Here is a 14,253-nt window from a genome sequence, read left to right as displayed (position 1 = left end):
CATCATTACTCACACCTGGCAACCCATCATTAACCACACCTGGCAACCCATCACACCTGCGCCTCATCATCAGGCACACCTGGACCATTATCACTTCCCTCATTACACGGCACTCCGTTGTTACTTCCCATCAGGCATAATTGACTTTGTTTCGGTCATAAAGTTCGTCGTCTGAAGAGGAGAAATCATCGGACCAATATGCAGCGGGTATATAGCTCATCTTCTTTTTATTAGAAGGAAAAAACACTTACACAAAACAAACAACGAAAAACAGTCCCATAAGGTGCTCAGACTATACAAGGAAACAACTACCCACAAAACCCATGAAGAAAAACCCCTACTTAAATATGATCTCTAATCAGAGGCAACGAGGATCAGCTGCCTCCAATTAGAGATCAACCCAAACATACACAACATAGAAATAGAAGAACTAGAAAGGAAAACATAGAAATAGATAACATAGATCAAACCCAAAATCCCAAAACACACAAAACAAACACCCCCCTGCCACGCCCTGACCATACTATAATAACAAAATAACCTCTTTACTGGTCAGGACGTGACAGTTTTCCATGTTCAGACGTATTCCTTGTGTTTGTATCGTTACGTGTTTGTTTATAACAAACTCTAGCAACTGCACCTGTTTCCTGTCTCCCTGCGTCTCCGTTACAGAATAATGCCTCACCACATGGAAGCAGCAGTTGATCAAGGCATCTCCTAGCTGGTCAGCGAATAGGGAGACCTACTTCGTCAACACCACGACCAGCTGGCTCAACTGGGAACGGCTATGGATGAGGTCCTCCGCATTCTTCGACGTTGCCCGAGGGGTGTCACCTCCCTCGGGCGATGGATTCTCTCCTACGTGTCTATCCAGCAATCTGTCCAGGTCAGCGAGGTTCTTTTGTCCCTCCCGGACAAATACGACAGGACTCCATCAAAATGCCGTGGCTTCCTACTCCAGTGCTCCATCTATTTTGCTCATCCGATGGGAGCCCCCACCACCGAGAGGTCCAAGGTTGCCATGGTTATTTCCCTGCTATCTGGAGGGGCATTGGCGTGGGCTATGGCCATCTAGGAGAGAGGAGGAGCTGGATTCGTATGAGGGGTTCAGTGGGGTCTTCGACCATCCACCAGAGGGCAGAGATGGAGGGCAGGAAGGCCAGACCGCGGACATGAGGGGCACCAGCTTCAGCAGTGGCTGTCCCCCATATGTTGTGTCATGACGTTGGCCTCTTTGGGTACAGGAAGGACAGTTGACCCCCTCCCCTTTGTACCATCACCCAACCTACCTTCCCCCCAACCCAGGGTTGTAAAAATTCCAAGAGGAGAATCTACTACCACATGTTTCATAGAGAGACAATATAGCCATATTACCATAAAACTGTTTATATAATAGCCTCAGCGATGAGACTGGCATCATAATGGTTGTATAAAATGTATTAATAAGGATAAAGCTATTTGTAATACATTGAGATGCTATGTACTGATGTTAATGTGATAGAATTGTATTTCTGTAACCAAGTCTAACTCAGTCACAGGCATGCCCCCAGGGACACATACAGGACCAGGCGTCATTTGACAAGCCTGTTCTATGGGCACTATAAAACACCCCCTGATTTACATTTCTACAGACCAGGCCTGCACTCCATGGCCATTAGGTTTTATCATCCAAGTACTCTACTGAAAGTGAACCATACCACTTGGTTAACTTTTAGACTATCGATATCGACAGAATAAGAACAAGTCTTTGATATTAATTATTAGTCTGCAGCTAAGTAAATTATATCATCGAACGCGAAGACCAACGAAACATCCATTCTATGACGACATTAATGAATGTCGCTCTGAAAGATCCATCTAACCGAGAGAGAGAGAGAACGCGGACAAAACTCCTCAACAGAACTCTCCAACAAGAATCCCGATGACACATGAGCGTAAATATATATTGATTGCAATTGTTCCCGAATGAGTGAGCCTTCAATTGTCAGTTGTTAATATTAATGAACTCTGTGTAACTTCTCAGCTGACCGTTTATGACCCATTGTCTAACAGACCAGCCATGCTTGTTAGCCAATTAGGGCACATTACTATACCAATCCTTTGTGACGATAATTACTGTTTGTATGTTTTCTGTTAATTACTTAGTGTAGTAAATAAATGATTTTAAGACAATTGATGTATGGATGATTTTAGTAAAGACTGGGTTCGTGCAGATACAACAATTTACGACGTTTGGAATGAGACTGGACGCGAGGTAAAACACACCATTCAAACCAGAAGATAATCGGCCTATATTATAATATAGGAAAGTTATATTAGGAAAATTATAACTTTGTAATCTGAATATTTTTCTTGGTGCCCCGATCTCCTAGTTAATTACAATTAAACGATTAATCAGTTTAATCGCGTGATAATAATTACAGGGAGTTAATTGATAAACCTATCTTCAGTTTAATGGTACCCAAAGACACGACAGTTGTATCAACAGCTCTAGTGGACTCTGGTGCCACGGGGAATATCATTGAACATCCCCTCATACACGCTCTCCTCTCCATTTCCAGTTCAAGCGTTGTATGGTCGACCCCTGGGATCCAGGAATGTCAAACACATCACAGCACCACTCACCCTCACTGTGCACCAGGATAGCCTTCCTTTCCTCATCATCACTGTACCCACGTACAAAGCCACCCACGTACAAAGCCACCCACATACAAAGCCACCCACGTACAAAGCCACCCACGTACAAAGCCACCCACGTACAAAGCCACCCACGTACAAAGCCACCCACGTACAAAGCCACCCACGTACAAAGCCACGGCCTCCCGTGGCTTCAACATCATAACCCTCTCCTGGGCGAAGATGAGAATCCCTGCCTGGAGAAGGAACCCGCGCCCGCTACCTGCCCTCCTGAACGCATCTACTGTACGTTCCCTGTTGACCTAAGCACACACATCCCTCACCGCTGGATACCCAGGTATCACTCGCACTATTCACTCCAACTCTGAGAAATACTGGTGGGACCACCTTGGCACAGGACGTGGCTCACTATATCAACTCATGCTCAGTATGTGCCCAAACAAAATCTACCCCAGCACGCTCCAGCAGGGAAACTACTTCCCCTTCCCGTGCCTCAGCGTCCGTGGTCACATCTGTCCTTACTCCCCCCCTGGTTGTGGACATATTCTCTAAATCATACCGGTTTATTCCTCTCTCTGGTCTCCCTACTGCTCTCCAGGTCGCTGAGGCACTGTTTCAGCAGGTCTTGCGATACTACGGCCTTCCAGAGGACATCGTCTCTGACCGTGGCTCCCAATTTACATCACGGGTATGGAAGGCATTCATGGAGAAACTAGGGGGTCACGGTCAGCCTCACTTCTCTGATTCCTGGCCTTAGTCCGACGAGCAAGTGGAGAGGATGAACCAGGAGCTTGGGAAGTTCCTCAGAAGTCACTGCCAGGACCGGCAGGGGGAGTTGGCCCGATTCCTTCCCTGGGCGGAGTACGCCCCAGAATTCATTACGCCACTTCTCCACCGGGTTGACTCCCTTCCAGTGTGTCCTGGGTTATCAGCCAGCCCTGGCTTCGTGACCAATATATTGTATCAGTGTATGAATACCATAGACCATATAAATGTCAACTTAATTTACTGCTGTATTTCTATGACACGTTTAGAAGGCATATTTACAGGAGCATGAGAAGTGCTATAACTTTGCATGTGTGTGCATCCCCCCTGTATTACATTGACTATTTTATTTAACCTTTTTTACTTTTTTATTAACTAGGACTTTATGTATTACCAAGCATCATAGGCTACACACCATCACAATTAAAATTAGATGCAGCGCATTCGGAAAGTATTCAGACCTCTTGACTTTTTCCACATTTTGTTATGTTACAACCATATTCTATAATTGATTAAATAGATTCCCCCCCCTCATCAATCTACACACAATACTACATAATGACAAAGCAAAAACAGTTTTTTTTTTATTTTTTTAAAACAACTGAAATATCACATTTACGTAAGTATTCAGACACTTCACTCAGTATTTTGTTGAAGCACCTTTGGCAGCCATTACAGTCTTGATCCTTTTTAGGTATGATGCTACAAGCTTGGCACATCGGTATTTGGGGAGTTTCTCCCATTCTTCTTTGAAGATCCTCTCAAGCTTTGTGAGGTTGGATGGGGAGTGTGACTGTATTCATACCCCTGAGTCAATACATGTTAGAATGACCTTTGGCAGTGATTACAGCTGTGAGTCTTTCTGGGTAAGTCTCTAACAGCGATTACAGCTGTGAGTCTTTCTGGGTAAGTCTCTAAGAGCTTTGCACACCTGGATTGTACAATATTTGGACATTTTTCTTTTTTTTAATTCTTCAAGCTCTGTCAAGTTGGTTGTTGATCATTGCTAGACAGCCATAGATTTAAGCTGATTTAAGTCAAACCTGTAACTAGGCCACTCAAGAACATTGATACTGTAGTTTCATTTTTTAATTATGACGGTATGATAAGCACTAAGCAGATTTCAAAAAGTCTACTTTACAGTAGCAGGAGATGAGTCAACTTTACAGTAGCAGGAGATGAGTCTACTTTACAGTAGCAGGAGATGAGTCTACTTTACAGTAGAGGATGAGTCTACTTTACAGTAGCAGGAGATGACCCTACTTTACAGTAGAGGATGAGTCTACTTTACAGTAGCAGGAGATAAGCCTACTTTACAGTAGCAGGAGATGAGTCTACTTTACAGTAGCAGGAGATTAGTCTACTTTACAGTAGAGGATGAGTCTACTTTACAGTAGCAGGAGATGATCCTACTTTACACTAGCAGGAGATGATCCTACTTTACAGTAGCAGGAGATGATCCTACTTTACAGTAGCAGGAGATGAGTCTACTTTACAGTAGCAGGAGATGAGTCTACTTTACAGTAGAAGGAGATGATCCTACTTTACAGTAGCAGGAGATGAGACTACTTTACAGTAGAGGATGAGTCTACTTTACAGTAGCAGGAGATGAGTCTACTTTACAGTAGCAGGAGATGAGTCTACTTTACAGTAGCAGGAGATGAGTCTACTTTACAGTAGCAGGAGATGATCCTACTTTACAGTAGGAGGAGATGAGTAAAAAATGATATACCTAGCTAGGTATTGTTATGAAACTAACTACTAGCCTGCTAATATTGTTGCACTTGCTAAGTCTCGGGGTCTTAGTTAACTGGTCTGTAACTGTCACGTCCTGACCAGTAAAGGGGTTATTTGTTATTGTAGTTTGGTCAGGACGTGGCAGGGGTGCGTTTGTTTTGTGCTGTCGGGGTTTTTGGGTAGTGTTCTATGTTTTGTATTTCAATGTTCTATTTTCTAGTTTTTCTATTTCTATGTCTAGTTTATTGTTTCTATTTCTATGTCTAGCTGTTCCTCGTTGCCTCTAATTGAAGGTCCTATTTAGTAGGGGTGTTTTTCTATGGGTTTTTGTGGGTAGTTGTTCCTTGTTTAGCTGTGTGCCTGACAGGACTGTTTTTCCATCGTTCTTTTTGTTCAGTGTTCCTTTATTTTAATAAAGAAGATAATGAGCATTCACGTACCCGCTGCATTTTGGTCCAATTCATACGACGCCCGTGACAGTAACCTGATTTGCAGTCCCAGCAGATTATTCTTTGTTCAAAGTGGTGTCCCAAAATACATTTATACAACAACAACAAAGAAAACGACAAAAGGCCTAACTATTAAAAACTCAAAGGAAAGTCCTCCTGGCCACCAAACTAAACCTCACAGCCTTACAGCTCTCCAAGCTGGCTGACTAGCACCTTAATTAGATGAGTAATTATCAAGGTTTAGCTCAGCAACTAGACCCGCTTACTGCTTCCTCCTGGGGGTAAAGTGTGGAAGTGTTTCCTGGATAGTGTTTGTCTATGTCCTAACACTAACCCCCCCCCCCTATATCATAACAGTATGTTACTGTGTATAGTAAAAATAAGACTACACTACCTGTTCCATTTTTGTATAGCTTGATAACTCACAAAATGCCCTCACCATCATAACCAATTCAAGCATGATGTCTTTGTTCATTGCCAGTATGGGGGACAAAAACACTAACGAACACTCTGACCTTTGCCCTTTCGTGCACTTTTTGTTTTCTTACTAGCACTGACTTTGCTCATAGCTGCTTTATTTAGGAAAAGTTGTACTTTTAATACTATGACTGTGATATGTGGTTGCTCTGGATAACTAATATCCTGGACCCTCAGAGTTTCCGGGGCCAGTGAGCTTCGGGCTGTAGGCTATTTATGGATAAGTGATAAGAAGTAACCAGGTAGGCCTATTTGTTGACGTTTCGACCGGTTCAGAGCATGACACCCCCCCCCCCCCTTTCACACCTGAATGGTTATGGAAAGGGAGAGAGCTGGAAAGATTTTTCTAATAGGCTACGTTGGAGGAACTATTGTCATTCTCAACGGATGTAAAAACAGACTTTGTTTACTTGCTGTTTGAAGTGAAGAAAAATGTTACTTTGAGAAGCTCCACAGCTCATTACTGGTGATGAGTTAAGACAATCAGAAACACAATCAGATCCCCAAATGGGCACATTTATAAGCCTACATTTGCATACAGGCCAGGTAGTGTAAGCCTACTTCTATGCGTAATCAGGTGCACATCCTTACTCAACATTGACAGGAGCGTTCCAAACAAAACTAGTAAATGGAAATGAAATAAACCAAAAACTTGTTTCTCACAAGCGTAGCATAGGTTGTGTGTGTTCTCTGCAAACAACGTGTCCACTCCGACAATGAAAACGGTAAATGACTGTAATAATTATATATTGATTGTATTAACAAAAATTACCGTAAGCAAACAAACATTGTAGATTAGAAATGATGGTAAATGTACTTGTCACGCTCACTGTCCTCAAACTCCCTGTCGTAAATCAACTAAGGCGCAGCGTGCCTGTAATTCCACATCCTTTATTGAAGTGAAAGTGAACAAAACAATAAACAGGTAAACAGAAATGACCGTGACGCAACTGTGGCGCACACGAAACACTCACAGAAAATTATAATTACCCACAAACACAGGTGGGGGAAAAGGCTGCCTAAGTATGATTCCCAATCAGCGACAACGATAGAGAGCTGCCTCTGATTGGGAACCATACCCGGCCAAAACAAAGAAATACGAAAACTAGATTGCCCACTCCACATCTAGATTGCCCACTCCACCTAACCAAATAAAGACGGCTCTCTAAGGTCAGGGTGTGACAGTACTACTGGCGATCAATGTTCCCTCTAATTTTTGGGGGGGCACTCAGCAAATTTCAGGTCTACTGAACGCAAACTTGAATGTTGTGAAAATTCTATGCAACTTCTTGAGCGTGTTTACTGTGAACACTGAGGCTGTACCTGCTTTAAGTCACAGTTATAACAGTGGCCAAGTAGGCTACTGTAGGCTATTTTGATCATAACGTAGGCCTATCAGAGTGGCCTACCATCAAAAACAAAGGAGAAAATGCATCCCATAATATTTTTAACATGGAAATAGCTGTTTCTATCATTCAGCCTACAGTAGCAGCCAATGGGTGATGTTCAATGTAGGCCTATATTCCATGAGACTTTTGGAGAAAAAAAATACATGTAGGGATTGTGTTTATTTGATCACAATTCGCACAGTAGAGGGGAAACATTGATAGTGTTAACTCAAGGGGAAAACTAGACAGTTGAGCGAAGGTCAATCTTGTGCTTCTCTGCACCGGCTGATGTTTCTTTTTCTTCTTCTTCTTCTTGGGAACTGCACGCCAGCGCAGCTTAGAGGGAATGTTTCTGGTGATACTGGTGTGCCATCCAATGGATTAGTCAGCTGAGACAGGGGCATCAATCAAGATGTGCCATAACATTATATATTTTTTTGCAACTGCTTGACAAAAAAATGTTTGGTCAACCAACAGCCTATCGACCAAACATTCCACCATTAGACCAAATGGGGTCAGCCCTAATCGTGACACAAATAAAAGTAAATGAATTTAACCTTTCTTTTAAATAAACTCACGTAGGACCATTTTTAGAGCTATGTCAAATAATATGACTTGTTTTGAGTACTAAATGATAAGCGTCTTCAAACTAAAGATTGATGATGACTTTCTCAGATGAGATTTCCCATGTTTTCATTTTGGTGCCGTATTTATCACGTGACAGCTTTTTCAGTGCGCATGTATTTTGGTATTTTTAGGTATTTTATTAGGATCCCCATTAGCTGTTGCAAAAGCAGCAGCTACTCTTCCTGGGGTCCAAATAAAACACGAAACATAATACAGAACATTAATAGACAAGAACAGCTCAAGGACAGAACTACATCAATTAAAACATGAATAAAAAAGGCACACGTAGCCTGCATATCAATACATAGAAACAAATATATTAATGCAGACACACAAACTATCTAGGTCAAATAGGGGAGAGGCGTTGTTCTGTGAGGTGTTGCTTTATCTGTTTTATGAAACCAGGTTTGCTGTTTATTGGAGCAATATGAGATGGAAGGAAGTTCCATGCTGTAATGGCTCTATATAATACTGTACGTTTTCTTGAATTCATTCTAGATTTGGGGACTGTGACTATGAAAAGACCCCTGGTGGCATGGCTGGAGGGATAAGTGTGTGTGTCAGAGCTGTGTGTAAATTGACTATGCAAACAATTTGGGATTTTCAACACATTAAATGTTTCTTATAAAAAGAAGAAGTGATGCAGTCAGTCTCTCCTCAACTCTTAGCCAAGAGAGACTGGCATGCATAGTATTTATATCAGCCCTCTGATTACAATGAAGAGCATGTGATGTGACTTGGGCCTTTTGGGCCTTTTGGAGCTGTGAAGACGTGTACTAGACGCGTTAGAAAGCTTCAGGAAAGACGGCAGGAAGTGGATGAACATTTTGAATCGAGCAGCGTGTCGAGCAAAGTTGGTGAAGACGAATGTTCTGAATGGACTACAGTAGTATCGAAGACTGGAACAAAAAAAGGAAAGTAGTGTAAAATTGGAGTGGAGGATACGTGTATGAATGGTAATGAATTACTTCTTGTTGGGATGTGTTTGTGTGAGTAAGGATACATATGTAGGAGACCTGTTTGAGGTGTCAAACTGGTGAAGTATGCACTTGGAAAAGTGGAGTCTGTCCGAGTGACCAGGAATGGTCTTGTTTTTGATTCATTGTATTTCTTTAGAACAGAGGAAGATTGCAGTGAGCCTCAAAAGAATCCCGGACAACAGAAATGTTCTGTTTTGAACTTTGGAGTAGAACACCAGTTCAAAGGAGTCATCTCAGGGGTGACGACGGATGTTCAGGTTGAATTCCTGGTGTGATTAGTGCCCGGCGTCTGACCCCGTGGGTGAATGGAGAAAAAGATAAATAGCAAATAGCTACGCATGTGAAGCTTGGTTCTGTAAGATACGCTGTAAGAGCTTTCGTTCCCAAACTATTGCAGTGTAAGAATTGTAAAGGATTTGGCCGTGTTTCAAGTGTGTGCAGACAGATGGAGTATATTGAAGAACGGTGTGTAGAAGGACGACTGTGTTGCAATTTTGGTGTGGATCATGATCCGAGTTCCTGGAGTGCCCTGTAAGGGTGAAGGAGATTGAGGTGGCAAAAGTTAGAGCGATCGATCAAATCTCCTATATGGAGGCGATTAAAAGAATTGAGAAAACAAGTGATGCTAGTGAAGACATGGTAGTGGACGCACCACAGGCTGTAGTTAATGTTTGCTGCCGGGCAAAAAATACCCTGTGGTGTTAAAAATGTGGATTTTGTCGCGTTTATTTCCACAGTTATAAACTGTACGACACAAGTCTCAAGGAAATCGAAGAAACTGGACATTATTGTGGCTGCGGCAGAAAAGTTTTTGGGACTTAAGCATTTTACATCTGATGACTTGCAAGGGGTACTGGTGCCGGAAGACCCGCCCTCCCAGGTTCCCCTTGAGCTTGTTTACAGATCAGATTTGTTTTATTGATTATTTTTTTTTAAACAGAAAAATTGTTTGATTTAGTTTAGTTTATTTTTGGTAGTTTTGTAGATGTTTTGGTTTTTTGTTCCATTTTTGGGGGGGAATCCTGTTTCCATCCCGAACAGTAGGTAGCAGAACGCACATTAAATTGTGCTCTCGCCAACATACCATAGAAGAAGACGACAACTTCCGCGTTTCTCTTCCACACACAAGCGTGGTAAAAAAAATGGCGGAGCAAAATTCCGTGCCGAGTGATCTTTACAAGCATGTATATTCATTTCTACTAGAGAACAAGTTTACCAAGGCTGCTCAACAGTTCATCAAACAAGCGAAAGTGGTAGGCGCCATATTCTGTATTACGTCTCTATTTAACAGTTGTTTTGTTTACCTCTTATTAAAGCTAGCTCGGTGAGCTAACGAGCTACGCAGGAGGTGCACGTCGCGGGGTTAACACGTGTGATTCCAACCCACCAACTTTGAATGACAATACACTTTTTTTTGTATGTTAGACAAGTGACGGGTGCATTTTATTTTTGTTTGCTTTTTATCAATTTCCATCACCGAATTTATTGGACCAACTACATAGTTAGCTAACGTACGTTAACATATTGAAATAAAATGTCTCTGGCGAGCCCGCAAGGCTAAGAAATGCGTTGATTCCTGCCCCCCAACGAGCCTTTGTTTACAGACGGGTCGTTGCGGAAGCCTCTACAGCCTTTCATCCTTGGATCAACCAAATGTAAACTAGCCGTCTGTTAACAGTGGCTCGTTGCAGGACGAAGCAGAGAAATGGGGTGTGTAGGGATGTACAGGTTAACCTGCGCAGTGGCTGGGTTTAGGGTCTTCAAATATTGTGTGGATTAAAAGTGGGCGCCCTGATTAAAGATTAACGATACACACACAAATCCACAAATGTATCTTTCTTTGGAATTTATATCTATATACTACATTTTGAATTTGTCTTGCCTTATTTTTTTAGGCTGTATGGCATTAGTGCTGTAAACTTAAATTTCCTACACGCCAATCACTAAATCCTTTTAGGAATTTGTAGAACAAGTAAGGACAATGTCGGAGCTTAATTCTATAACAGAAACGCTGAGACATGGAGAGTTGAAGAGGGACAGAAAATTAATGTTTAGGAAAAATTTAGGTAAGTGCTAAATTAAGATGATAGCCTTGAATGTTATGTGGTTCGACAGTCACAAAGACAGGGACTTTAAAAAGGCCTATGGCAAGTTAAGGGAACTGTTGCCTACTGTTCAGATGTGTTGAATGGAAATCTGGACACTGACTGCAGTTAACCTCTCGCTTTTTAATATGAACTCCTGCAGAATTAAACATTTCTTGCAGTAAAATGATTCACCGAATGTTGGCAACAGTTCCCGCTCAGCCCAGTCAAAACTGTTCGCTGCTCTGGCACCCCAATGGTGGAACAAGCTCCCTCACGACGCCAGGACAGCGGAGTCAATCACCACCTTCCGTAGACACCTGAAACCCCACCTCTTTAAGGAATACCTGGGATAGGATAAAGTAATCCTTCTAACCCCCCCTAAAAGATTTAGATGCACTATTGTAAAGTGGTTGTTCCACTGGATATCTTAAGGTGAATGCACCAATTTGTAAGTCGCTCTGGATAAGAGCGTCTGCTAAATGACTTAAATGTAAATGTAATGTAAATGTTAAATGCAACATTTTGACTCAGGAACAGGAGTGGAGTCATAAAAGCTGATCGTATTTCTACAACAGTTAGGGACCGTCTGTAAAGGTGCTATCTTTATCAGCGTCATAAAAGCTGATAGTATTTAAACGTCATAAAATATTGCATTCAAGCCAAACTGAAATCTTATCAGAAACATGTCGGGTCGTTTTCACAGCTTTCTATTTCCTTACAACCGTTCAAACTGATGTCGTTTGGAACATTTTGCACAGAAAAGCATTTTCTCCCCAGTCCCTGAATGTCTTTGTTCCTTGAAAGAAGCAGAGATGACAGAAAACTTTACCGATGTCAACTAGATTGAAGCATTCATTTCGTTCTATAGATTTTTTTTTTTACATTATTGTGAGAGAAAAAAAAGAGGTTGATTTAGTCTTCTAGGGTAACATATGTATCTAGTTATAGACAAGTTGACTGACCAAAATGTCTGAAATTATATGTAGAAAAATATCTAAATTAGCTCCCTCAAAAATCCTGCACCACGTCAAAATATCGTTCCACCCTCTGACTGTAGCCTACAGTGGATTTTCTATATCGAATCAAATTTTATTGGTCACATAACACATGGTTAGCAGATGTTAATGGTCACATACACATGGTTAGCAGATGTTATTGGTCACATGGTTAGCAGATGTTAATGCGAGTGTAGCGAAATGCTTGTGCTTCTAGTTCCAACAGTGCAGTAATATCTAACAAGTAATCTAACAATTCCACAACAACTACCTCATACACACAAATCTAAAGGGGTGGATGAGAATATGGACATATAAGTATATGGATGAGCGATGGCCGAGCGTAATAGGCAAGGTACAATAGATGGTATAAAATACAGTATATACATACGAGTAATGTAAGATATGTAAACATGATTAAAGTGGCGTTGTTGGGATCGAATGTGGGCTTGAGGTTTTCACCATTACATGTAGTGAGGTTATTAGTAACTGTGGGTGAATAAACAGCACAGCTTGTTTGTAGCTAACCAGATTAACGTGTCAGCCCTGGCATCGCTTGTTTTATGGATAGATTTGGATTGCAGTTGGAACATTGATAACGTTAAATAATCGAGAACTTGACTAGTTGCATTATGCCGTTCAATATGTCTTCCATGCATGAGAAACTTGTTTTGTAGCTAAAAAACATTGTTCAGCATTTCTTCCCGTATCATGAACACATGATGGCTAAACCTGCAAAGATAATAAACTGGCTGATTTTTGTTAATGATTTTTTCCTTTTTTACAACAGCCACCCCAGAATGAAAAACAAGATGCCGGTCTGCTTGACATATTCAACTTCTGGGTGAAGTAAGTAGTTAGTACACTCAATCTGATTTCATCCCTTCAATGTATTGTCCCCCCACTTGGCTGGTGGGAATAACAACCTGTATATTACAATCCTCCATTTTCCCAGAGTTCCTGGGGGCTAAACCATGAACCTCACATACCGTTGTCTTTGTGTAATTTAGTGTCAATGGATCAGAATGTTACTTTGCGATTCTTTGTGGCTAGTTTTGAATTCCACTCACTGCTCTGTTTGTGCCGTTCCCGTTTTCAGGTCTCCTGAAGCTAAGAAACGGAAGGCGCTGCCCAACGGTCCTGGAACAAGTGACAGACCGTCTGCGAAGAAGGCAAAGACTGCAGAGAGCTCCAGTGAGGAGTCGAGCAGTGATGAGGAGGAAGCTGCAGCACCTGCCAAGGCCACACCCACAGGTACTCTCTCACCCTTTCAGTGTATCCCATTTAACAGATACTTTTATCCAAAGCAACTTGGGGGAGTGCGAGTATAAAGTACATACTGTCTTTGGTATTATTGTGTGTAGCTACGTTTGCTAGTTAGCAAGCCAGCCCATAGAGAGAACATTGCATTGTGGGTTTTGTAGTCTTGAGCTGCAACAGATTTCCACAACGATTTTCCATGTTACTAACCAACCTTATTATAACAGCAAAACGAAACATTTGTTCACAAAATAAATATTGTTCTCTTGATATTAGTGTTATTTAACACTAGATTTAAAGGAATAAGGGGTTTTGTTTGTTTCTGTTAAGGTCCCAAGGACCGTATGTTAAAAGTGTACGTTTTCATGCACATTGAAATGCTTTTCGCAAACTCAAAACCCAACAATGTAAAGGTAGACAGCCAAATACTCCCATCTTAACGTGAATCGATTCTCAATTGCAAGCAAACTACGGCCCACCCGTTCAATCCGTCCCTCGGGTGGTTTGTGTAAAAATACATTATATATACAGTACCAGTCAAAAGTTTGGACACTATTTTCTAAATTGTAGATTAAAAGTGAAAAACACAAAATATGAAATAACACATATGGAATCATGATGTTACCAAAAAAAAGTGTTAAACAAATCAAAATATATTTTATATTTGAGATTCTTCAAAGTAGCCACCCTTTGCCTTGATGACAGCTTTGTTCAGTCTTTGTGGTTCAATCTGTTCATCGACTGAGGAACCTTACGATTCTCTGTGTGTGGAGTACAGAGATGAGGTAGTGATTCTCCCCACTATTTTAGCCATGTAATGCCACCATTTTGCCGTCCCAGACAAAATGTCA

At 41.5% G+C, this 14,253-nt stretch overlaps 1 protein-coding gene across 11 annotated transcripts in view; it reads left to right on the top strand.

Moving 5' to 3' along the window:
* Positions 1–10,154: 10,154 nt before the first annotated feature.
* Positions 10,155–14,253, top strand: part of LOC115201748 (nucleolar and coiled-body phosphoprotein 1) — a 29,759-nt gene continuing 25,660 nt past the window's right edge. For all 11 annotated transcript variants that reach the window (XR_003879805.1, XM_029765628.1, XM_029765626.1 and 8 more), the window contains exons 1-3: positions 10,155–10,313; positions 12,933–12,991; positions 13,242–13,396. Coding sequence is in view for 10 of the 11 variants with exons in the window: in XM_029765628.1 (XP_029621488.1) it covers positions 10,203–10,313; positions 12,933–12,991; positions 13,242–13,396 (325 nt within the window). In the remaining variant the exon portion in view is untranslated. The remainder of the gene's footprint in view (positions 10,314–12,932; positions 12,992–13,241; positions 13,397–14,253) is intronic.

The sequence above is a fragment of the Salmo trutta genome, chromosome 10 (genome assembly GCF_901001165.1).
Source record: "Salmo trutta chromosome 10, fSalTru1.1, whole genome shotgun sequence".
Classification (NCBI taxonomy): domain Eukaryota; kingdom Metazoa; phylum Chordata; class Actinopteri; order Salmoniformes; family Salmonidae; genus Salmo; species Salmo trutta.
The sequence above is the reverse complement of the archived record's forward strand: the minus strand, read 5'-3'. Positions and strand labels throughout refer to the sequence as shown.